Genomic DNA, 25,533 nt, shown 5'->3' on the forward strand with positions numbered 1-25,533 from the left:
GATAGGTGTAAATGACCTTCATGCTCAGTTTAAGGCCTCTTTATGCTGCCAGAGCAGTGTAATAATAGCCATAATGTGAATGATAATCAGATCCTCTGTCTTTAAATGGTAAAATGGAAACAAAAATATGTACATCAGCACTGAAGCTTGAGAGGGTTACTGATTTAATATCAGGCCGGCCCACACATGAAAGCCATATAAAGGGAAATTTGGTCAGAGTGGGAAAATAGTGAGTATTTTGTGGGAAATAGTTGGGAGTCAGAGATCTACTGTCAAGTGCACAAAAAGCTAGCAAGAACTACTAGTCAGATTTTTAAGCTAAATGATCATGTGATATGTAACCTTATGTGGGAGGTATGCTAATCTGTGATGCTTAAGAAGTGTGAAAGTGATGTAATCATTTTAAAATAGCACATTAAGTAAGAGGAGGATGGAAGAACCTCAGGAAGGGGGGGCACATATCCATGTTACATTGGTCTAGTTTACATTAATTGCAAAATCTTTATTTATTTTTGGTCCTGAGTTACTCATTTCTTTATTAGGAACAAGTAACTAAAAAGCAACATTTGAAAACTGCAGGAAGGAGGTGTAAGACATTTAAATGCCTGACTGTTGCTGAACTTTCTAATGATTCAGTGAGGAGGCTTTATGGCTGGAGAAATGAACTTGGGGCAAAGAATTAAGAACATCTGCGTTTTAATACTATCTTTCCATTGGCTTTATCTGTGATCTTGGGGAAATCACTTAAAATGGAGAAGAAAACTCACTCACTTTTAAGGTGTTTTGTAAGAATTAGTATTTGCACAGCATTTTGAAGATGTAAAATGCAACAAGACTGCTAAGTATTACTATTACATCCAAGTAGAATGCATATGTTGTGCTACTAAATTCTCAGGCATATTCAAATAGAACATGACTTTTCTGCTTCTGAATATTCCTGGTAGCTCCAGCTAGAACAGTGGCTCTCATCCTTTCCAGACAACTATATCCCTTTCAGGAGGCCGGTTTGTCTTGTGTACCCCCAATTTTCACCTCATTTAAAAACTACTTGCTTACAAAATCAGAGATAAAAATACAAAAAAGTATCACAGCACACTATTACTGAAAAATTGCTTACTTTCTTATTTTTACTATATAATTATAAAATGAATCAATTGGAATATAAATATTGTACTTACATTTCAGTGTATAGTATATGGAGCAGAATAAACAAGTCATCATCTGTATGAAATTTTAGTTTGTACTGACTTCGCTAGTGCTTTTTTTGTAGCCTGTTGTAAAACTAGACAAATATTTAGATGAGTTGATGTACCCCTGGAAGATCTCTGCAGTGGTTGAGAACCACTGAGCTGGAATATGCCTGTTTATGCTACTCAATTTTCCATGTATATTCCAGTCCTATGCACCTATTTGCTGCTGAATAAACCAAGCATTTCCCAGTGAGGATGTTGGTGGACATCATGAGCACAGTAAGTGCCTAGAAAGCGCAGCGGAAGAATTGATGGGTAACAGTAGTCCTGCATGGAATAATACAGCCCCCAGCAATTTATCTCAATGAGAGAATTGGATTGTTGTCGATGAAGAACTAACTGAAGATACTGCTACCAGTGAATAAAAAGATTTGTTTTCCTTCTTTCACTTCCCACCATCCCATGTGGTCCCTTCTCCCAATTATAGGAGTCATTTTTAACTTGCTGCAATACTGCAAGACATCAGATTCCATTTTGTAGCCACCATTCTTCTAGTTCAGACAGGACTTTTTTTGCCGGCAGTCAGTGGTGACTGTTAATAGGCCAGAGAGGTTACTGCTGAGCAATGCAAAGTGCACCTTCCTCACAGGTTGCATAGTTCTTTAGTCCCGTTATAACCCTCTTAATAGCCTTTGTCTTTGACCAGGTCAATTAGCAGAGGAGAAGGAAGGGGAAATGAATTTTTGATGCTGTTAGAAGTATTGTCATGTGGTTTATTCTACCTTTTCCCAGTATGGTGAAAGCCAACGTATGGTAGAATCAGCAATATCACAGTAATCCTTTAACATCAGGCAAAGCTCTTGTCACAATACAAAGTAATAAACAAAAAAACTAGAGCAGGTACCGAGGTAGATTGATTTAATCAAAGCAATTTGAAATCACTGATTTTAATCACACTTTAAATTGGCAAGTAGGAAACCAAAGGCATGACTGCCTATCTTGACTTTTACTTTAAATCAGATGGATCTGTCCTCAGTGGCTACGACTCCAGCATCTCTATATTGGTTTTTGGAACCTGTGGTAGATGTTTACTCTTCAGATTATGTTATGAGATGATTTCCAAAAGTGTTGATAATCTGCAAAAAGGAATGTTAAGATTCTTGTGTAATCAATTTGTGTCTAGGTGCTAAATATTGCTAGACTTCAGATAAAATGGCGGGAGTTGTCAACATTGGTTAGTAGGCACTTATATTTATGGATTACATTGCAATTGGTGTTTATATCACCAGATATTTGGGGCATTGAAGACGTATTCCTGCATTAAAACTGTAGAAAGAAAGACAAGTAAAGCTTATGATCTTACATAGATGCCTACTTCTGTGTTATGAAAAATGTCTCACCATTACCAGGCATTACAACCTGCCAGAGCAGATTTTTTTTTTTTTTGGTATATGAATTTCCTCTATTCCTTACACTGGAAATATCTCAAGGACAAGTATGTATGATTTCTTCCCACTGAGGGCATTCTGAGAGAGGGCATTCGGTCAAGTTTCCACTATTTTTGCTATGGTGCTACTGATGACTATCCACATATGGGTAGATTCAGGTTCTCAGTTTAAACAAATAGCTCAGAGCATTGATATTTTTGTTCAACCCTATGTTGGTATAGATGAGCGGACTGACCCCTGCGGCGCCTCCTGCTGGTGACTCCCAGGAATTAGCTCATTCCAGCTCTGGCCCCCATGTCTCCTCCCTGGACCTGGCACCCTTTTTCATGGGGTTCTGCCCCCTGGCAGTAACCCCTTCTCTCAGGGTCTCTCCTCCCCAGGGAACCCCCACCCTCTGTCCCCACCTTGCCTCAATATATAGCTACTGCCAATCATTGTCTAGCCCCGCGCCCTGGGGCAGTATCAGCCTACTCATCACTGGCAAGGTTGGGTTTGGACCTGCTGCCTTGGCCTACTCCTGGGCTGCCCTCTGCAACCCCCCAATACCTCTTGGCCTTAGGCTTGGCCACAGCCTGGGGCTTTCCAGGCTGGAGCTCCTCTGCTGTTCCCCATCCCTGCTTCGCTCAGACCTGCTTCCCCAGCCCTGTCTCTAGCTCCCTGCAGCCAGGCCCATCTTCCTGTACAGGCAGAGGAAGACTTCTGTCTGCCCTTGGCTTCTCTGCCTTTATAGGGCCAGATGAGTCTGTTTGGGGCGTGGCTCCAGCTGCAGCCACTTTCCCCAATCAGTCCAGCCTAACAGCTTCTTTCTCCAGCCACAGCCCCCTCCCAGGGCTGTTTTTAACCCTTCAGGGCAGGAGTGGGGGGTGGAGGGTCCACCCTGCTACAGTTGGACACACCTGGTCCCATGGCCAGTAAATGCCCAAATATCATGAACTTTATTAATAGGTAATTTCATATGAGAATTTGAATTGACCAATTAACCAAATATAACTCTCATCAGATCAGACATTTGCTTCTTTACTGCTGGATTAATTTAAATCACTGTCAATCATGATTTAAATCAGGAGGCAGGAAACTTTCATTTAAATTATCAGTTTTAATAGTGTGTTGCATCTGAACTTTTAAAATTATTTTCCTAAAGAGATTCTCATTGATGGTATCCATTAAAACATGTTGATTTGTAACTAAATATAGCCTTTACACTAAATTTGGTGTTTTTTGCCAACCAGGAGGACACATTATATCTATGCATATTCATTTAAGACTTATTTAAGATAGCTTAACTTACATTTATTCAGATTCTTAATGTTTATCATGTTAGAGAATGATGAATGATGCATTTTTTATTTACTAGATGATTAATTTTTCTCTTGTGATTTGCCTCAAGCTCTGTTTGGATAGAAATTCAAATTCCATTATACATATACAAAAAAAAGTACGTTCCACGTACAAAAAATCAATTTTAAGGGGTTTTTTTTGGTTAAATAAAGCTACCTTAAAAGTGCTGGATACATAAGAAAAAAGTTTATCAAAACACGTTATTTACTTAAAACTAAATGTTTTATTGAACAAAGGAGATGTTAAGTGTAGTTAATGAATTGAACTGATTGTGTTTTTATCACCACGTCCTTCAAGATTTTAGAACTAGTAGATCTTGCCCTCTTACCTAGTTTTTATTCATTGGAGGAGGCAAACAAGATTTCTAGGTTTTTTTTTAATTCCCAATCAGTGTCTCAGCTGTGAAGGAACTAGACAGTAAACTGAACTTGTTGAAGGCCATATCTATGCTACAAACTTTGTCAATGCACCTTACATTGGCAAAAACCTCCACAACTAGTATATCACTCATGCATATGACTTCTTGCATTGGCACTGTGCATACTCACCACAGTGCTTGTGTCAATGCATGGTGTGGTGCTCCATGAGTAGGTATCCCAGTATGCAGCTCGCCATTGTCTGGTGCACTCTCTTTAGAAAATTATGGCAGTGCATGGTGGGGCAAAAACAAGTCATACAGGGCTGACTTCTTTCTCCATCCCATAATTCCATCCATATCCCATAATTTTCATGCCTCTCTTAAAAAATCCCACAAAACCATGCAGTACTTCTCACTGTCTTCCATCTCTGGCAGAATCATGGAGCCCACACACCTCTTCACTAGTTTCACGAGCAATGCAAACACAGGATGAACTATCCTCTAGTATTTGCAGATCCTCAGGAAGAATTGCGGCAGTGGGGGACATGACAGTTTCATGGAAGACAGAATGCTGTGGGACATAGTGAAAGCCAATTCAAGGTTTTGATGGTGGTCATGGAGCAGCTGCATATGATGGAGCACTGCTTCTGGGCCTGAGAAACAAGCACTGACTGGTGGGATCACATCGCAATGCAAAATAGCTTCAGAACTTAAACTGTATAAGGCCACATGCCTTGATTTGTGTGCCAAGCTCACCCCAGCCTTCTGGCACAGAGACACGGGAATCAGTGCTGCACGAACAGTTGAGAAATGATTGCACTGTGGAAGTATGCAACACCAGGTGCTACCGGTCAATGGGAAATCATTCTGGAGTTGGAAAATCCACAGTGAGGGCTGTTGTCATGTAAATGTATAGGGACATTAATTGTCTCCTGTTACATAGGACAGTGACTCTTGTCAATGTGCAGGACATAGTGGATGGATTTGCAGCAGTGGGTTTTCTGAACTGTGGTGGGATGATATATGACACGCATGTCTCTATTTTGGCACCAGCCCCTCTGGACACAGAGTACATCAACAGAAAGGGCTACTATTCTATGGTTATGCAAGCGTTGATGGCTCACTGGGGATGCTTTACCGACATTAATGTTAGCTGATCAGGGAAGGTGCATGACACTTGCGTCTTTAAGAACATAGGAGTTCGTAGAAAGCTGCAAGCAAGGACTTCCTTTCCCTACCAGTGGATTACCATTGGTGATGTTGAAATACTAATAGTTATCCTAGGGGACCCAGCTCTACCCCTTGCTCCCCTGGCTCATGTAGGCATAGACTGACTCCTTTTGACAGCACCAAGGAAAGGTTCAACCACCAGCACAGCAGGTGCAGAATGACAATTTAATGTGCTTTTAAGTAGATTGAAGGGAAGCTGGCATTCTTTATTCACAAGATTAGAGCTCAGTGAGAAAAATATCTGAGTGGCAATATCTGTCTGTTGTGTCTGCATAATATCTGTGAGACAAAGTAGGAGACGTTACCGGTGCGGTGGAGGACGGGGGTGGAGCGACTGGCTGTTGATTTTGAACAGCCAGCCACAAGGGCTATTAAAAGAGTTCAAGAGGAAGCTATGTGGCCGAGGGAGGCCTTGAAAGAGCACTTTAACAGTGAGCCGCAGTGATGTGGTGGACTGTGCTCTACCTGGCCCTGCAGTTTGGGAGGCTGTTAAGAATTGTATGGTGCTTGGAGCACATCTATGAAAATAACCGTTAATGCACCTATTCATTTTCGGTGTTTGCTGTTCATTCACAATTATTACGCTCTTTGTCACTGATCCTATGAGTTCTGTCGCCTATAGTGAGTGCTTTCAGTGCCGCTAGGCATTCTGCAGCATTTGTTGTGAACTAATAAAGATGAATTTACCAGAAACAGATTATTAGGTACAAAAGCAGTGCAAAAGCAGTGCAAAAAAATTGCGATTAAAAAACAAATATAATTTAAAAAAAAGTGAAATTAACGGAACAGAACTTTGACAAGGGGAAAGAGCATTCATGTTCATTTCAGTTCATTACGGCTACACATACACCAGCTATGGCTGTCAAAGGTCAGCATATGTGAAGCTATGGTTTTCCTTACTGTCCCCCGGGGTGGAGCAATAGGGGTAGGAATGCCTACCCCGACGCCATGTGAAATGTTGGGGGTGCAGGGCTAACTCTACAGGAGAATGAAAAGCAGATAACTAGTCTGCCTCTGTTTCGTTATACCTCTTTTAGTATGGGTGAATTCATGCAAAGTCGATACTCGTGTCCTGCTACGTTGGCGTTGGGCCCTTCAATTAAACATTGTAAAGGGAAATGCACACACTTACCTTCCCCTATATCAGGCTCACCCATGCTTGACTGCCAAGACTGACTAGACTGTAGTGGATTCTCTATCAGATCCTGGCTCGTAGCAAATCCGGACACCCCTGCCCCCTATCGCATGTCCTCCATCCTCCTCCTCACTGCTCCTTGGAGGTATCCACGGTGCTCTGAGTGCTGGCGGGGTTTCTGCCAAGTATGGCATGCAGCTTGTTGTAAAAGCAGCAGGTCTGTGGCTCAGCAGCAGATTGACTGTTGGCCTCCTGATCTTCTGATACGCCTGCCACAGTTCTTTCACTTTTACGCAGTAGTGCTGCAGGTCCCTGTTGTACCTCTTCCCCAAGCTGGGCAATCAGGACAAGGTATTACTGCATTGCCATAACAGGCTGCCTACAGAGGCAGGAGACATATTTGAGTGTATACACATGCACCACTAGGTTGACTCAAGGTGACTTATGTCAAGCTATCTTTGTAGTATAGACCAGCTGAACTCGAGAAAATATTCTCTCTGCACCTGCAGAAGAGGCTACTGCTGTCAAAAGTTGGTTTAGCACTTCAACAAATTGTGGATCCAGATGCTTAGCCTTTGACTCCTCTTAAAACTTGGAGGCAATTGTGTAATACTTAATATTGTTTTTTATATTTAATTTAAACAATTTAATAGATTTTTAACATAGGCTGTCAATTTCAAATTTAATTTTAAATAGTATTTTTTTAATAAACCTATATTTAATTTAAATTAAAAAACTGATTTAAAATAAAAAAAAATTAAATTTTCATCACTGATTTTTATTCACCCAGGTAGGTACAGAGTGCAGCCGTTATGGCAGAAAACTTTTTCTCTTTTTTCACTTCAGCATTTAAAGGAAAACTATACCCATTGGCCCAGAATGAAGGTTTGAAATAATGAGAGAACCAATATCTCATATCTAAATCCAGATATCTAAGGCAGACAGCTCTGTTCCATGGAGTAGAAATTGATATTATAAGTAAATGATGCCTTTTTGTGTATTCAAGCCAAAAACTCCAATTCCAGCCCACTTGTCACTAATTCAAAAATTTGGATTAATATCTGGTTACAAAATAAATTGGGGAAAAATCAGAACTATTGGGCAATTTCCTGGTGGTAGTGTAGTGGGACTTTCTCTCAGAGGAATTTCTGTAAATAAACTGATGCAAGTACCTAGGTATAAAAGTACTAAGAAATATTAATAAACTAGTGAAGATAAGTATCGATCCTGTACTTTCTCAAATATCTAATTATATAGATAGAAGTCATCCTCTCTCCAAGTTTTTGGGGAAGAGTTAACACAATGGAAATCAAGATTCTGCCTAGGGTCCTCTGTTCTAAGTGGGCCGTGTGTGTGAGTGTGTGTATCCCTCTGTCTTACATAAAAAAATGTAATAGCATTATTAGAGGCTTTCTGCAGGGCCTTGGTCAATGACCACAACTGTAATTTAAAAAAAAATCCAACTACCTATAGATGGTAGGGGGAGAGGTTTGGGCTCCTAGACCTACCTCCCAAAACAAAACTACTGTTAGGGATTTATCATGTCACAGATGTCTAACACTCTTATACTCACGTTGGTGAAAACTGAACATATGTTAATGTATCCAGTTCCCCCTGGGGGTGCCCTTGGTTCTTCTTTTTGTCTGATGGAGAAAAACAAAAGTGCCTACTGTGGTGGCTGCGCTAACGATTTTGGCTATTCTGGCTAAGAGGTAGCCATTTCATCCTAACTGTCATGCAAAAGCACCTATCTGAGGCAACTCACACTTGCAAATTGGGAACAAACCTGCATCAGGGGCATCATATGGATTTCCCAATTAATCAGTCATGAAGGTGTTTCCCTTCTCTAGCATTAAAACATCATGAGGACTTGCCACCCTTAGTGAAGTGGTGGTACTTACAACACTTGCTAACATATCAGTTTGGTCCAGATACTGCCCCACCCCTGCCTACTCCTTCCCCAAGACCCTGCCTCCCCACTCACTCCATCCCCCTCCCTCTGTCCCTTGCTTTCCCCCACCTTCTCTTACTTTCACCAGGCTGAGGCAGGGGGGTGGGATGCAAGCTCTGGGCTGAGGGATGGGACTGAGGGGTTCAAAGTGTTGCAGGGGGCTCAGACGAATGGGAGGGGTCTCGGGGCTGGGGCAGGTGGTTGGGGCTGCAGGAGGGGATGCAGGCTCTGGGTGAGAGTTTGGGTGCAGGAGGGGGCTCGGCTGGGGCAGGGGGTTGGGATATGGGAAGGGATGAGGGCTGTAATGATCTCCAAGGGAGTGGTTTTACAAAAGGGGAAGAATAGACTTTTGCCTAGAATAGAGCAGTGGTATTTGGACCTGTCTGAGTTAGCAGCCAAACAAAGAGGAGTTTATCAGCATAGAGAACAATTACATGGTTCTGAAAAAATTTGAACTACATTTCTACATACATTTGGATAAAAATATCTTGAGATGGCTCCAAGAATGCTAGACCTCCATTCTGCCTAGCCCTTTTTCTTTCCTCCCTATTTATGTATGTCTTCTATTTTAACACTGTTTTCCCCACACTCTAACGTTTATGCTTATGTAGCATTATATGGTCTTGCAGCTTTGACACATCGTAAAATAGCATAATTCTGTTGGAGATCCGATGAAGCGTGCAGTGTTTGGAAATGTATACAGGCTGTGGGGCATTTGCCTTTTTGTACTTCACTGTCTGTTTCTTTATGAAAACCAATAGAAAAATTAATCACAGAAATAGTGGTTTGGACTGATTTCTGCCTTGAGAGATGCAGAGCGGCCCCCAGTAACATCAGATTTATCTTCCGTTGATTGTTGAACAGTTTCAGGATCTGGTGTGTGAATGGACTGAGAGGAATAAAATACAAGTAGCAGTAATGCTGGCATATTGATTCCCTTTATCTATAAGTGCAGGCTACATTGGCTGCCTGTTAGTTTCCGGGTGAAGACTGAGGTGTTCTTTTTAATCTCTGAAGCCCTAAAGAACTAGGGACCTGCTCTGAATGGCTAGTTGCTATGACAACGGGTTGCTTAGTAACAGGATTTGTTACAGGGTTGAAAGCTTCTTTCGTGCCTCTGCCAAATGTGTCTACTTTGGGAGGTCATTAATTTTACATGGGGCAAAATTTGGGAAGATTTTCAAAGGGTAGCTGTAGGTTTCATGTGCAGTATCCTATGCATCTGTTGAAAAATAGTATTTTGTTTCTGCCAACGAGAGTAGAGGCTCAGCTCCCTCCCTCTCCTCTTCTGGATTGAAATATAGTTCACCAGCTAGAGAGGGAAAGGCACTGCTTGGGAGTGAGAAGCCTACAGAGCTTTCAGGAGAGCTTAGCAACCATTGGAGCAGAACTTTTGCTTGCAGATATAAGTGAGATAGAGATACCTGAAAGCACTAAAAAATGTTAGCAGCCTCGGACACCAGTTGCCTTAAAAACAGCTCTTAAAACTACATGGACACATCATATCCATGCTCTTCGCCAGCTGGTCTGTTGCCAGAATTCTGCCATCATTGCAAAGGTGATTAGCCCTGGCTGCCCACACTATGTAGGGGATACTCTGTGGCTGTGCTGAGACACCCAGGAAGCTCCTGTAATGTTTCAGAGGACAAAAATTGGCCTGAACGTGCCAATATTTTTTTCTTTAGCTGATTTCTCAAATAGAAAAAATATTGTGTTGTGCCGTATCAGTAAGGCATAGCTCCCCACTGTTCACCAGTTGCGGGCATTTCCATGGACTCTACGCTTGCTAGCACAGATGTATTATAGGATTTCTGGGCAATATACCATCAACTGAAACTATACCAAGTGATACCCTACTTGCTCTGTCAGAGGACTTGAGTCTCATTTACACTGGCCTTCAAGTGTAAGTGTAATTTACGCCCACAGTACATGGCTCTGGCAATGGAAAATGCTATTATAGGAGCATTAGTGTAAATGCAAATCAGGCCCATAATTTGTTCAAAGGGAATGTTGATCATTTGAAATGGGTTATGCTGGTGATGGTCATTCTGACCTTATCTCTCTATGGGCCAAATAAAACCAAGCCTCAGGCTCAACAGCATCTTTGTTCCCTGGTTAGTCGAGCTTATACATCACATGACACCCTCTGGTAACTGCACATTGCTGTGATTCTAATGGAGACTCTTGCAACATCAATCATTTCTTGCTTTATATTAAAGCAAGACAGTATGTCGGAGCACTTCACCAGATACTACAGTACAGACAGACAATAATAAACATGAAATGAACCATATTGGCAGTGACAGCCATACATAAATAGAGGCCAAAACCCAGATGCAACATACGCGATGTGAGACTCTTTAGTGCCAGTTGATAGAATTTCTTAGTAGCAGTTGACCTCTAGCATTGTCAGTACAGTTAGAAAATGCAGTTGCCGAAACGGATTGCAACGAGAGCCTGCAGCTGTGCCATGTTGTGCTGTGATCCCATCAGACAAGAGTCACTGAGGAAAAGATGAGGTTTTAGGAAAGATTTGAAAGGAAGTAATCATATAGCAGAAGTAATCAACAGATCTTATTGCACCAAGGCAAGGAGAAGGGGAGAAGACAGAGCGATGAAATAGAAGAAACAGAACACGAGATGAATAAGCATTATTATCCCCAGGGGGAATACTCAGCCACTCAAAGGCTAAATCATCACAAAGGCAAAGCAGAGAATAGAACTGAGCTCTCTCTGCTCCTAGTTCAGCACCCTGCCACTGGACCACACTGTCTCCTGCTAATGCTCCTTTATGATAGTAGGGGATACTGCCATTGAAAGTGCTGTTTTTTCAGTGAGAAGGAAAACTGAGGGCATGACCACTTGTCATTAAAGAGATCATGGTGCTTTTCAGAAGAGTAGAGATGTCACCCTAATATTCCAGCCAAGTTACAAGTTAGGTCATTACCTTTTGCATCTTTAAAATTCTCCAGCAGTTTCAACTGGAAAAGGGCATCCTTCACTTCCTGTCCTAAAGTTTTGTGAAACATTGCTGTGCGCTCTTTTTTCAGTCCAGAGAAAGCTACATTGCAGAGGCTGAGAGAGTGAACCTTGAATGTAGTTTGTGTCAAATGTTGTTAGTTTTCCAAAATGTTTTGGGATCAGTCTGGGCAAAAGGTGCTATATAACAAGAAGATCCCTGTCCTCTCTAAGATCTGCCTATCCATTTTGAGAAAGAACAGCCTTGTACTGTGGATCTGACATACTGGCTGTCAATTACAAGAGTCTTCAGGCCCCAATCCTGTGAGGTGCTGATCGTCCTCAAATCCCATGGACTTCAATAGGATATGAGTGCACTCAGCCTCCTGCAACACATCAGGGTGTCTGGTGAGCTGCCTGGATGCTAAAGTGTGGGTGTATAATGCAGGGGAAGTGGAGCATATTAACGGAATGCATTTTTTCCTATACTTATCTATTTTTGTTTTGTTCCAGGCTAACAAAATGTTTGGCACTGTTGTGGTGGGGATCGGAATTGCTGGATCTGTGCGGATAAGAGACATGCTGAATCCGATGCCTTCCAGTCCTTCTGAGCACCTGAAACTGTTTGGCTTTGTATCCAGGTTAGATATTTCAGTTATGTGTTTTAATGAGTGTGGTGTAGAGATTATTTTTGCCCTTTGCATGTATAACTTTCCAGGCTCATCTTAGAAGATACATTTCTCTGATATAATAATTCAAGGAGGTCTGCTGGGCGCACAGTAAATGCGGTTTATGTGACAGCGCGTAGTGTCCATAGGTTAGGTTGATTGATGATTGCAGGAAGCTTTGCAAAGCGCCTCAATGAGATCATTCAAGCAGATCTAGGACTCAGTCCTGAGAGATGCTGAGGGTCTCTAATGAGGTGCTTTGCACCTCAATTCTCACTTAGCTCAGGGAAAGCTGAGAGAGCTCAGAGCCCTGTAAGATCAGGCCTTTAAAAGAGACTTGAAATGTAACCAGATGACTGAACTCTGCAGTAGGATGGCACAGGCTTTAAGCAGCTGCACTGATGGACCAGTGTCTATAAGTAATTCATCTGTAGAACTCTGGTAAAGCGACTCTGCTGTAAAATTTGTCTTTGAAGCCAGATGTGGATTTTGAAGAACAAATCGTAATGTAGGCTGTGCAATAACGTTACCTTTTAGGTGGCAGTATCATTTATTCTCAGCAACCATGTGGCTGAAACTTAAGCAAATCTGCACAACAGTGCTGCTATCTCAGAGCATTCCTATCAGGCTTTCTGCACTATAGCAACAAAGCACAATAATTTAAAATAGTTATGTGGAACATATGGGGAGCTCGGGTTGTGGATGTATTTTCCAGCTGTATTTGAGACAGAAAAGACCTATTAGGCCATCCATTACATCTCCTTGCCAATGCAACCTTGTTCCTAGGGTGTTTTTTCTAGTGCTAGATCTACTATTGAATGACCCAAGCAATACTTGGCTTCCAGTCTAACACATAATTCAAAATGTTGCTACAAAGGTAATTCTCCTAGCATGTCACCCTTCTCTTTATGTCTCTCCATTGGCTTCCCTTCTCTAGTACATCAAACGCAAATGACTCATCTTCACTTTCAAGGGCCTGCATGGCCTATCCTCGTCCTACCTGTCATCTCACACACACTGTTAAGATGTTGACTCCTGCCTCTTCTCTGGCAATGATGCCAGTCTTCACCACCCAGCTGTTAAATTTTCAAACACGCATCTATGTGCTTTTTCTCTGCCACCCCCCTATGTTGGGAGGAGCCTCCTGTAAACATCCTCCTCGTCTCTCCTCTAAATCCCTCCTTCAAACTCTCCTTTGCCATGATTCCTACAGTGATTAGGCCACTGGTGTGCTGTGACCACTGTCCATTAAACTGACTGATATTGTCTCACTGTTTTCTTTTGCTCTATTGTCTGTTTGTATCCACCTGTTGTATCTTGTCTTCTACTTAAGCTGTTTGGCTCAGCAACTATCTTTTTTTTATCTATGTTTGTACAGCACCTAACACAATGGGATCTTGGTCTATGACTGAGGTTCCAATAATAATTGGGGAGCGCGGCCTGTGGTTGTGATGTTTGGGTTTTTTATTTCTTTCTGTTGAACAACTAGAAGAACCCTGGGTAATATTAATGAGGTCAAGCAGATTAGTCTGCAAGATGCTCTGGGAAACAAAGAGGTCCAGGCGGCCATCATCAGCACTGACAACAAAACCCATGAGGAGAATGTCAGGTATGTGTCTCTCTTTTCTTCTTCTCTGCTTGTTACTTCCTTGCATTAGGCACTGCTATGCAATGGAACGTGCTATATCAAAGAATGAATTCTGTCTAGAAACATTTGTTTGTTAGCAATGTAAAATAATCCCCATATTCTCAAAATAAATGTGACTGTGAGGTTTATCCTCCTGAGGTAAAATGAGACAGGCGCTCTGTTGCATGCATGTGTTAGTGCTATCGGATTTACATGTATTTTGGAGGAAATACAAGAACTGGATTCAGAAAATACCACTTCCTTCAATTCCTCCACTCCCCTCCCTACCAACTGGTTCCTGACACTCTTATTCATGCCATCTTCTCCCTAGTAACCTGTATTTCTGAAGCACCTGCCAAAGGATCTCATAGAGCTTTCCAAACATTAATGAATTAAGCGCCAAAACAACCTTGTGCGATAGGGCAGTATCCTCCTCATATGGACCTGGGGCATAGAGAGACTAAGTGACTTGCCCAAGGTCATGCAGAAAGTCTGTGGTGGAGGCAGAAATAGAATCCAAATCTGATAGGCATGTGACTTAACTAACTTGGGCTGGAGCCTGGGCTCTAGGACCCTGCAAGGTAGGAAGGTCCCAGAGCATGGGCTGCAGCCTGAGTCTGAACGTCTACACTGCAATTAAACAGCCCCTTGGCCCGAACCCTGTGAGCCCAAATCAGCTGGCATGGGCCAGCCACAGGTGTCTGATCACAGTGTAGACGTACCCTAAGAAAATGCCTTTTATTACCCCCACTCTCAACACATTCATTCATGCTATTCCCACATCCCTAGAGATAGAGTTGGCTGCTAGAGTAAGAAAGAGTTTGTTCAGAGGAAGAGAGATGAATAAGGTAGCACCTTTTGAAGACCTGTTTCTCTCTCCTTCTAGGATGTTCTTGGAGGCTGGGAAACATGTTCTTGTCGAGTACCCCATGGCACTGTCTGCTAGCACAGCACGTGAGCTCTGGGACATGGCTGAGCAGAAAGGTGATGATCCTTAATGTCAAAGTTGTAACTAGCTTTGTACAATGACATTAGATTACATCTGCTGTGGTAGTGCCTAAGAACCTCAAACAAAGTGCAGGGTTCCATTATCTGAGGCATAACACAAGGACAGGGCTTGCTTCACAGAACTCCCAGTCTAAGATTTAGGACTTCACCCAAGCTTCATTTTGAAGGCTAGTGCCTCAACTTTCAAGGCACCGTATTACGGTTGGTTCATTCACACAATTCCTATTAAAGTCAATAGCTAAAACGCTGCCATTGTTTGCACTGTAGGTGTGGCCCCGTGAGAACAGTGAACCAAAATTGGATCCCTAATGCAATGTCTTGACGATTTGTCTTGGCACCATTCTGCCAGCCATGGATAAGGCTGTTTGAAGTGTGCTCACTCTGATGATTGCTCAAAGGTTTACTACCTAGAAGTGGATTTGGATTCATGCAGAAAGCTTTTACTAATCCCATTTGATCTTCGTTTTCTCTGATGACAGGTAAAATCCTCCATGTGGAGCACATTGAACTTTTGACAGAAGAGTACAAGCAGCTGAAAAAGGAGGTGGCTGGGAAGGAGCTTGTGAAAGGAATGTTACATTTCACAGGTCGGTTGTTAAAGAAACTCAGGCTGCCTGTCCTGCTGAGATGCCAGCCACTTCATCCATTCACTTGCTCGTGTGAGGGCTTGTTCTGTAGTAGTTTGAGTCATGGAGTCAGGACCCATCCAGAGAGACCTTCAAACAACCGTTTCCCCCTGCTGGCAGTTGCCTGTGTCGGAGAGTGGGTCTGTGGCCTGCTACTCTCTCCCCAGTTTCTATGATGGAGGACAGCAAACCTGTTCCCCTCTAGTATCTTTGCAGCTATTGTCTGCTCTCTTTCTATGTTGGGGTATCAGTGACCTGAGGAGGTCCCTTTAGCCCCCTCATCCTCACCTGGTCTCCGGAAAGGATGGAGAGCTGCTGAAAATCACCCCACTCTCCACTGAGGATCCCCAGGCTCCTCCCCTATTCTTGTCTTCAAAGAGGTGGGAGAGATTAAAGATTTCATTCCCCCATCCCCTTATAGACTTATAGACTTACAGACTCTAGGACTGGAAGGGACCTCGAGAGGTCATCGAGTCCAGTCCCCTGCCCTCATGGCAGGACCAAATACTGTCTAGACCATCCCTAATAGACATTTATCTAACCTACTCTTAAATATCTCCAGAGATGGAGATTCCACAACTTCCCTAGGCAATCTATTCCAGTGTTTAACTACCCTGACAGTTAGGAACTTTTTCCTAATGTCCAACCTAAATCTCCCTTGCTGCAGTTTAAGCCCATTGCTTCTTGTTTCGCATGATATTCTTATAGATAAACTAGGAAAGTACAATTTAGATGGGGCTACTATAAGCTGGGTGCATAACTGGCTGGATAACTGTACTCAGAGAGTAGTTATTAATGGTTCCCAATCCTGCTGGAAAGGTATAACAAGTGGGGTTCCGCAGGGGTCTGTTTTGGGACCGGCTCTGTTCAATATCTTCATCAACGATTTAGATGTTGGCATAGAAAGTACGCTTAATAAGTTTGCAGACGATACCAAACTGGGAGGGATTGCAACTGCGTTGGAGGACAGGGTCAAAATTCAAAATGATCTGGACAAATTGGAGAAATCGTCTGAGGTAAACAAGATGAAGTTCAATAAAGATAAATGCAAAGTGCTCCACTTAGGAAGGAACAATCAGTTTCACACACACAGAATGGGAAGAGACTGTCTAGGAAGGAGTATGGCAGAAAGAGATCTAGGGGTCATAGTAGACCACAAGCTTAATATGAGTCAACAGTGTGATACTGTTGCAAAAAAAGCAAACGTGATTCTTGTGTGTACCCATATACTAGCACTCCCCAACATATCCTTAGGGTTTTCCTGCACTCTCATTGTATCTGTGTCTGTCTTCCTCTCTACCTTCTGATGGGATCTGGGTGGCAATTATTTTCCCATGCCCTGCTCTGCCCTACCATCTTCATCAGCTGTAACAGCTGACTGGGTAGGTAGTTGCTGCCTTTCCCTGACAATGCTCTGTGCTGCCCTCTGTTTGGCTCTTAGAGCCCTCAGCATAGGACACAGCAGCTCAGGCTGGAAAAGAGGGATAAACAGGCAGCTTTAAACTTCCCGCCTGGTCCCAGTAGAAGCTCCTAGAGGGTTTCTGGATCATTGGCCAAGACTGCAGAAACCGGAGATGGTCCTGGCCTAAATGAGACAGATGGCACACATATGCTATAGTGGGTGAGTTTGCTTGAGTTATCAGTATTTGAGGAGGGCAAGAGAGACTTGAAAGGTTTCAGCCTTTAAGAACAACAGAAAAGAAGCAGCATATCCTGTTGCGTAGCTCACCAAATGATCCTTTTCAGCAGAGTAGATTCACTGGGGTCCCAACCATCAGACTCCCATCCCAGATTGACCCTCAGAGTTTTCCCCTACTCCATGTAGCTGATTAAGGTAGGGATTTCTTTCCCACTTCTCAAGTCCTTTCGTTCTTATTCCTATAGGTGGTGCCTTGGATGAAGAGCAATCAGGTTTCCCAGCTTTCAGCGGAATTGCCCGCCTGACTTGGCTTGTTGACCTCTTCGGAGACCTCACTGTCACCTCTGCCAGTAGAGAGGAACAGAAAGAAAAGAATTATTCCAGAATGACAGCACATTTTCAGACTGCAGACAAGAAGTGAGTAATGTAACGATACAGGAGCAGATTAGCCATGCTATTTAGGTATCTTCAGCAGGAACTTAGCACCTTCTCTTCTTTGCACCTGTACAGCAACTTTCATGAAAGAATCAAAAAGCACTTTACAGACACTAATGAACTAAGCTTCACAACACTCCTGTGAGGTGGTTAGATATTATTTGCCCCATTATACAGATGGGAAAACTTAGCTGTGGAGCGTTTACAGGACTTGGCCAAGGTCACACTGTGAATCAATGGCAGAAGTTGGGAATAGTACCCAGGTATTATACTCAAAATCCTTTGCTGTAACCTCAGGACCCTGTTCTTCTGTGTTACATTAATTACTGCTTTTCGAGCCTGTTGCCTGAACACACCATATGTAACCCTTCTGCCAGGCGATGTTGTCGGCAACACAGGATGGGTTCAGTGTCTAGGGGTGCCTCTCAGCATTATCAAACAGAACCAACTTGAGACCCAGTGATGCCATGGCATGACACTGCCATCTCAACAGCTGCTCAGTGCTGCCACTGCCACCTCTTTCACTATTTGCCAGTCTTGGTGCTTCTACCGCTTCTGCCTTCAGCTGCAGTGCCACGTTCTGAGCTTCCTCCGCCAGACCATGCCCTAGTGATTTCAGCCGTTAGTGATTTCACTGCACAGCAGAGAACCTCACTGCTGATGCTCCCTCTGTGTTGTCTTGCACCAGAACACTGTCCGTGCTATCAGGTCTAAGGCTCAGACCCTAAATGAGTTTGTCAGTGTTTTTAGCTGTAGTGATCACTGAGAAGAAACCAGGACTCTCAATTGAGTCTCGTCAGCTCTACCTTTATACACTAGAGGCAGAGGATCAAATGACTTGTAGGACCCTTTAAAGAAATCCACACCACCAGGTAGGAATATCTGTCCCCACCATCTCTGACTTTCACTTGGAGTTGACACCTACTTAGCAAGTTATGTTAATTTAGGGTGACCCCTCAATTAGGGCATATTAAATACAGTTCTGCTGCCCTTTACTTATACAATAAGCATAACAACATTTCATTACCCCTGTGTCTAAGACTAAGGTGAATTTTAAGTCAGTGTGATGGGTTAGACCCCCCCCCATCTGGGTGCCACCTGATGTACTGGGGTTTCACTCAGCTCCTTCTGCTCCACCACCTGGATTCCCTCTCCCTGCTTTGCTGAATTAGCTCTCCGGCCTCTTGCAGCACACACACCCAGGTATGGCCACACCCAGCTGCAGACACAGACTGAAGTCAGTACTGTGTGTGGGGATTTACCCAGCACTCACTTCCACACCCCTGTTGGGAAATAAACCCAAAATAATATTGTCTTGCACTGTATAGAAAGATCTGCACAGCTCAAGCTCATAAAAATTCACCTTTCCCTCAGTGTGAAGAGAAATGTGCAGAACTTCTTTCTCTCCCACCCAATTGGAAATTGCACAAACTGGGTTTAATAATAAACAAAACAAATGTATTAACTATAAAAGGCAGATTTGAAGTGACTATAAGGGATAGCAAACAGAACAAAGCAGATTACCGAGCAGATAAAATAAAATATGCATACTAACCTGAAGATCTTAGAGACTGGTTTCAAGAAATAATTCCTCACCTAAATGTTATTTTAGGTAAGTTGCAGAGTTTCAGTAGCTGAGAGTTCCAGTTATTTCTTCTTACAGACTGGACCCCTGTCTCAGTCTGGACTCATCCCTGCTTTTCCCTTCAGGTTGTTTCCTTGTCCCTTCAGGTTCTTTCAGCAGTCCTTCTTCTTGGGTAGGCAATGGAGGAGAGTCCTGATCAATCCCCTCCCCAGCCCTTAAAAAGGATTTACCAAAGGCAGGAATCCTTTGTTTGGTCCCCATCCCCCTACAGTGGAAAAGTAACAAGTGACTCAGTCACATGTCTCTCCAGGGTCATAGCAGCCATTACTCGCAGGCTGTTTGGAGAGTCCACAGGAAGATTAAGCTCTTTCACAGGCCATTGTCCTTCCTGATGGGTCATCAGCCCTGTCTGACTTTTTCATTGTTATACTAAAAGGGCTAGTATTGGGTGTCACCCAAAGTAGCACATTTGAAATACACATACATGTCAATATTCCTAGCTCCAGATAAAAAAAAAATGATACATGCATACAAATTGGATAAACACATTCAGTAGATCACAGCCTTTTAAATATCTTGCATGAGCCACCTTGCATAAAGTATATCTTAGTTATGTCATATTTATATCATAACCATATTTCTGTGAAGAATATGGGGTGTAAGGTAACACCCAGAACAGCCAAAAGTGATCCCTTTGGCAAAGCAGGTCTGTCTTCTGATCATTTAGGCAAAATAGGTGGGTCTAGGCAAATTTAGTCTGCTCCTGAGGTCTTTTTCTAGTTCACCAAAAGACATTAGGGGAGAGCTTATTCAGGCTTTGGCTTACATCTGTATCAAAGTTTTAAAACATTTTAGGTAGGCATTTACTGTTAACCAGTGATGGAAAAAACAGAATAACCCTGTGGGTTTATTTCTTCCTAAATGTCCTTTGTTTTTCTACTCTCTCACATTAGACCTCTGACATGGATTGAAGAAAGGGGACCAGGGCTGAGACGTGATAAGAAAATCAACTTCTGTTTCAAAAGTGGCTGCCTGGAGAACCTCCCTGAGGCCCCGAGGTCTGCTGTGGGCCTCTTCATGCAAGATCAGAACCTCTTTGCCAAAAAACTGTTGGGCCAGGTCTCCAGGGAAGAGCTGGCCGCTGAGAAGTGGCGCATCCTGCGGTGCCTGGACCTCGCAGAGGAGATTCAGCAGCACTGTGAACGGCCAGCAAAAATCCATTCATAAGGCCGCTCTTTATGAGAAAGGGAATATGATAGTCAGACACTGAGTAGAGCTGCAGCTTAGTGTTACCATAAAGCAGCTTGTTGGCAGTTAATGTCTATTTGATTAGTTCTTACCATTAAAATCTGTGGGGTTTTGCTCAGAAGCTTGGGCCCCACAAGTGTTTTATGCTGTGTGAGATATTTAACATGGCAGAACTGGATGATGCATTGGGCTGTCCCCAGTACATGGCATCTTTCTAGTCAAACTTAAAGCTATCAGGCAAAGAGCATTCAGACATGTTGCTCCCACAGAAGTCAATGGGAGATTTTGTCATTGACTTCAGGGGGAGCAGGCCCAGTGAGACTGCAGAAGTTACAATTTATTAAATATAATTTTAGTTCCTTCTTTTTAATATATATGAGAGCAAGAGATTTATAGCACTGTCTAGAATGAGGCATAGAGCTGCTCTACAAGCCTCTCTACCTCCAAAGGTGTTATAGCACCATACGCCTGACCTGCAAAACTTCAGATATTCCAGTCTTGTCCCTTCCCTGAGTAGTTGCCCTGAACAATACTTTGTATATTGGCTGTGGGCCAGATTCTGATATTTTACACCAGTGTAAACGAAATCCATTACTTACAGCAGCATTTACACTGGTTTAAACAGAATAAATTAGATTGGAATCTGTCCTCTCACTGGGCGTTATGCTGAGATCACTAAACTGATTTCTCTGCTGCCTTATGCCAGGTTGTAACCCAGTTTTCCAGAGGCAAAAGGTTAGTATAATACATTAACCCACTGCATCACCTGCCCCTTTCCTCATAACCAATCCTTGACTCCTCTGTTTCTGAACACAGTGGCACACTGAGGCATGCCCATAACCCCTATTAATGTTCATGAAAATTCTGCACATAACTCAGTGTGAGAATGGACCACTCTGAATAAATGAAATGTATTAATTAATAGAAACTATAAATAATACATTTATAGAAACAGGGACAATATAGTAATGCCAGTTATAGCATGGTGTTAGGAAACAGAGCATTGTTGCTATTTGAAAAAATGCTCTCATGCAACTGTGATATTATTTATTTGTCGTTTTTCAGTAGTGCCCAGAGACTCCATGGTGCTAGTTGCTATACAAATACATGGGAAGGTTTGGTCCCTGCCATAAAGAAATTGCAGTCCTGAAAAGCACCAAGTCATCAGCATGCATGGAGAAAACACTGAAGCAATACCTTTGTCTCCCTGTATTATATTCTAATTACAACATACATCTGTTATAATAGCAGTAAAGCCCTCTTCAGAAGGTATTGTTGTCTCCCGAACATACCTCATGGGAAGCCAGCAGCCCTTGTCTGCATTGGCACTGGAGGAATAAACTCCAAAACCAAGCACATATATTGTAAATTATATACAATATAATAAATATAAAATAATGGCCAAATAAAACTTTAACCATACACATCTGAACAGCAGATATGGTTCAGTTAGAGATTAGGGATGGGTAGGATGGGGTATGTTGTTTGGTTTATTAGGTTTTTTTAAATCCAAATCAGCTCAGCCAGACCTAATTAGTAATATCTTTTCTTTAATGTTCTTCTAAGTTGTGCCTGCAAAATATGGGCCTGATCCAATGCCCGTAAAATCAATGTAAAGCCTCCCTTTGACTTCATTGGGCTTTGCATCAGACCTTAAATACACGTGTGCACAAACAGGAAACGTGCCTGCGCAATATGCATTGTGGAGCCAAATGGGTACTTCAGTACCAAACTGGTCTATTTTGGATTCACAATGACTTCTTTACACATGGACATACTTTGCAGGAGCAAATACAATGCCATCTTTAGAAGGAAGGAAATTTTATCCTCACTAGTTTTATGACAAAATGTGTGAAGTGCATCCTGATTAAAAATAGAATTAAAATCTTCTGCTATGGATATTCAGCAGTGCACAAAATATTTCTGGTTTATGACCTCTTCCTGTTTGCTGGAAAAAATGCTGTAGATGCTAGAGTTGATGACTCAGTCCCTCCTTTCCTAATCAGGTCACACTAATTGTGTTTGAAGCGTTTTGCAGATAATCCTGTTTTTTAAAAAAAATGCACACTGCAGGAGAGTGTCTTGGACAAGCTGGAAAAAAACCGCAACAGGGAGGCAAATAGGTAAAATAGATCCAACAAACTGTACTTAGCACTGAAGTTGAGTTTTTGTTAAAAAAAAAAATAAGCACCCCACCACACACTAATCTTTGAGTGAGTGAAAGCTTCAAGGTGAGATTTTCAGTGTTGTCCTATCTGTGCTCCCAGTGAAGTCAATGGGAATTTTACCATTAACTTCAATAAGAGCAGAAAGAAACCAGTGCTGAGAAGTTTTGAATGTTCTGCCCTGAACAAGCACTGTTATGTCTTGCTTGTGAAGTCATTCTATAGATGCTCTTCCAGTTATTACCGGCTTGTACTGCCAGATCAATGTGTATGAAACGCTACCCTGCCTACCTTAACTGAAACTTCCCTCTCTATGCTATTGGTGTAGTTACACTTGTACACAGGGGCCAAATTGGAAGCTACATGTATCGAGTCATTTTTCCAAAGGGATGTGGAGGTATTAAAATGGAATTCTTCACGTTGCTCTTGAAGGGTGCGGCCTCAGAAATGCGGGATCTCAGTACAGTGACAGCCTTCATGCGTTCATTTCTTGCATGTCACGTTTTTTCCATTTTCTTGAGATGAAGGCAAAAGGCCTTTGATTAAAGAAAAATATAAATAACATCAATGTTTTTTAAAAAGAAAACTTACCTCATGTGAAAATTGAAGTGGACAGCCTAAAGTGACACTGTCAACCTTAAAATATTTTTTTTAACTTGTTTGGTTTTGTTACCTCGCTTTGCTATTATTGATGCTGTGGAACATTACAACTGAAATCTGATTTCTTGACTTGACTTGCAACTTTTTTTTTTGCTACTATTTGTGAAAATGGAGACAGACTTGTGACCATTCTGGATTACGCATGGCAGTCCAGTGACCTGCCCTTCCACTGCTCAGAGCACTCCCTTTACTGTGCACTGCAGTGTCTGATGCACTAGAGTTGCTTTGATATCTTCCGAGATGTGAATTTGCTGATGTATTGTGCTGGTTATATCTGCAGGTGTTAATGAATGTGTTGCATTCACATTAATAAAGCTGTTGGAGTTCAGCGTCTTCTCTGTAATTTTCATTATCTTTCAAGTTGAACAACTCCCACTGCTTCCCCAGTAAGGCCCAATCTTCCAAGGTGCTGAGCCACCTCTCAGTACATACTCCACCCCCTCCCAAAGCTACCTAAGGTGTCAGGCCTGGAGAAGACAGCTGACAGCTCTGGCCTAATAGGCTGCTGGGATGTGAAGCTCAGCTCACAGCTGTGTTTCATGATTAGAGAAACTACAGAAAGCTAAGGTGGCCAAATGGCACCGGGAGATGATCCAGGGACAAAATAATTGATTTAGACCCAGGCCTGCAAAAGAGACTAGGGAGCCCTCCTTCACCTGGATATAGGGGACTGGATTGTGTTAGTGCCTTGCAGGGAAAGCACCCTGAGATCCCACTGGTCTCAGTGGGAGGAGAAGGCACCTCAGCCCCGCACAAGGAACAGAGAGATGACACAAGGGAGCCACAAGCGGCGGGGGATTCAAAACCTACGTCCCAGCCCCTTGCTGTTCTGGGCTGTGACCTGAGGCTGAAAGGTGCTGCTCGCTGCCTTCTGTGAGGTTCAGTGCATGCTCAGGCCAATGGCTCTTAGCCCATCAGTCCCCATGACAGCTCCCTATCACATGCACACAGTGCCCATCAGGCTCAGCCACATAGTGCCATTGAGATGCAAAGCTGGGAAACAAAATGGCAGCCCAGCTCCCAGAGTGCATCTTCCAGCCCCCAGAGAGTAAAGTCATTCAAACAGCAGGGAAGCCACTCATGGTGTCTTCAAACACCCTGAGCCAGGTGCTCTTGTGCTCTTTTCTATTAATGCCAAACTTGTGCACAAAGGCAGCTAATGAGCCACAAGGTGTCAGGCTGTAGCAAGGGCTCGCAACAGACAGTGCTGGCCAAGCAAATTCTGCAAGTGGAGCACAGAAGCAGGAGCTCAGTCCAGACTTAAGTTAGCAGTGAAGGAGTTGGTCAATGGTGTTCAACAGCTCCTGCCGGGCCAGCGCTGAAGTTCATCCAGAAACCCCAGGAGCCAGCAGTCTGCTGCTGATCACACAGGACAGCAAGAGAGTTCTGAAGGCACTGGGCTTTCCAAGGACTGGGATCAGCTAATACAAGTTGCTTTAGCTTCCCCTGCAGGTTCTAGCTGGATTTGTTGCTTAAGAGGACAAAGTACTTTTCCCTCCAGTTCTGAAAGTCACACAGGGTATGGGGTATGATGATAAACAAAACCAAGGCTCACCAGATAATGGACCTTTAGTGCCCACTAGATAGCATTGGTGTATTACAAAAGGAGGAGGAATGAGGGGGAATGGGAACTAATTCTGGGATCATTAAAGGCAACTGAGGGAAATGTGTCCAAATTCCATTGAAATTCAATTACATTTGTGCATCTTAGTTCCCTAAAATCCCCACAGTTAAGTAACAGCATTGTCAAGCCCAAGCATTCAAAAATCTATCAGATACTGCACAGTGTGCAGTGTTCATTAGAGGTGTGGATTGTAATTTGAATATAACTGAAGAATTGCTAGACTTAATGTTACTGAAAGGTACCGAGATGGGACATATTTCAATGACTGGAAGAGTGCATTGAAAAAGCTGTGCTGCCATGGAACAAACTCGTATCTTTGGCTACAGATGGTGCGCCATCAATGTGCTTTGAAAACGTTAGTATGGTTGGATTATTGAAGACCAAACTGAACAGCCTCAATATACCAGGAATTAGCTTCACCAGTATACAGTGCATTTTGCACCAAGAAGCCCTGTGTAGTAAAAGTCTACAAATGAAGGAAGTTATGGATGTAGTTGTTAAAACCAAAAATGTTATACATGCACGAAGGCTGAATCACAGACCGTTCACTTCTTTTCTAGCAAGTATAGACAGTGAATATGGGGAACTTCTGTATCACACTGAAGTTAGATGGCTGAGTCATGGAAATGTTTTGAAGTGT

At 42.8% G+C, this 25,533-nt stretch overlaps 2 protein-coding genes across 3 annotated transcripts in view; both read left to right on the forward strand.

Annotated features, from left to right (window-relative positions):
* The window catches only part of BLVRA (biliverdin reductase A), a 47,455-nt gene extending 23,853 nt beyond the window's left edge, over positions 1-23,602 (forward strand). Inside the window, exons 2-7 of the mRNA XM_030551414.1 lie at positions 12,122-12,249; positions 13,766-13,885; positions 14,790-14,887; positions 15,391-15,498; positions 17,422-17,593; positions 20,150-23,602. Coding sequence (XP_030407274.1) covers positions 12,131-12,249; positions 13,766-13,885; positions 14,790-14,887; positions 15,391-15,498; positions 17,422-17,593; positions 20,150-20,423 — 891 coding nt within the window. The 5' untranslated portion in view covers positions 12,122-12,130 and the 3' untranslated portion in view covers positions 20,424-23,602. The remainder of the gene's footprint in view (positions 1-12,121; positions 12,250-13,765; positions 13,886-14,789; positions 14,888-15,390; positions 15,499-17,421; positions 17,594-20,149) is intronic.
* Positions 1-25,533, forward strand: part of VOPP1 (VOPP1 WW domain binding protein) — a 197,700-nt gene that overhangs the window by 23,850 nt on the left and 148,317 nt on the right. The gene's annotated exons all lie outside the window — the stretch shown is intronic.

The sequence above is a fragment of the Gopherus evgoodei genome, chromosome 2 (genome assembly GCF_007399415.2).
Source record: "Gopherus evgoodei ecotype Sinaloan lineage chromosome 2, rGopEvg1_v1.p, whole genome shotgun sequence".
Lineage (NCBI taxonomy): Eukaryota > Metazoa > Chordata > Testudines > Testudinidae > Gopherus > Gopherus evgoodei.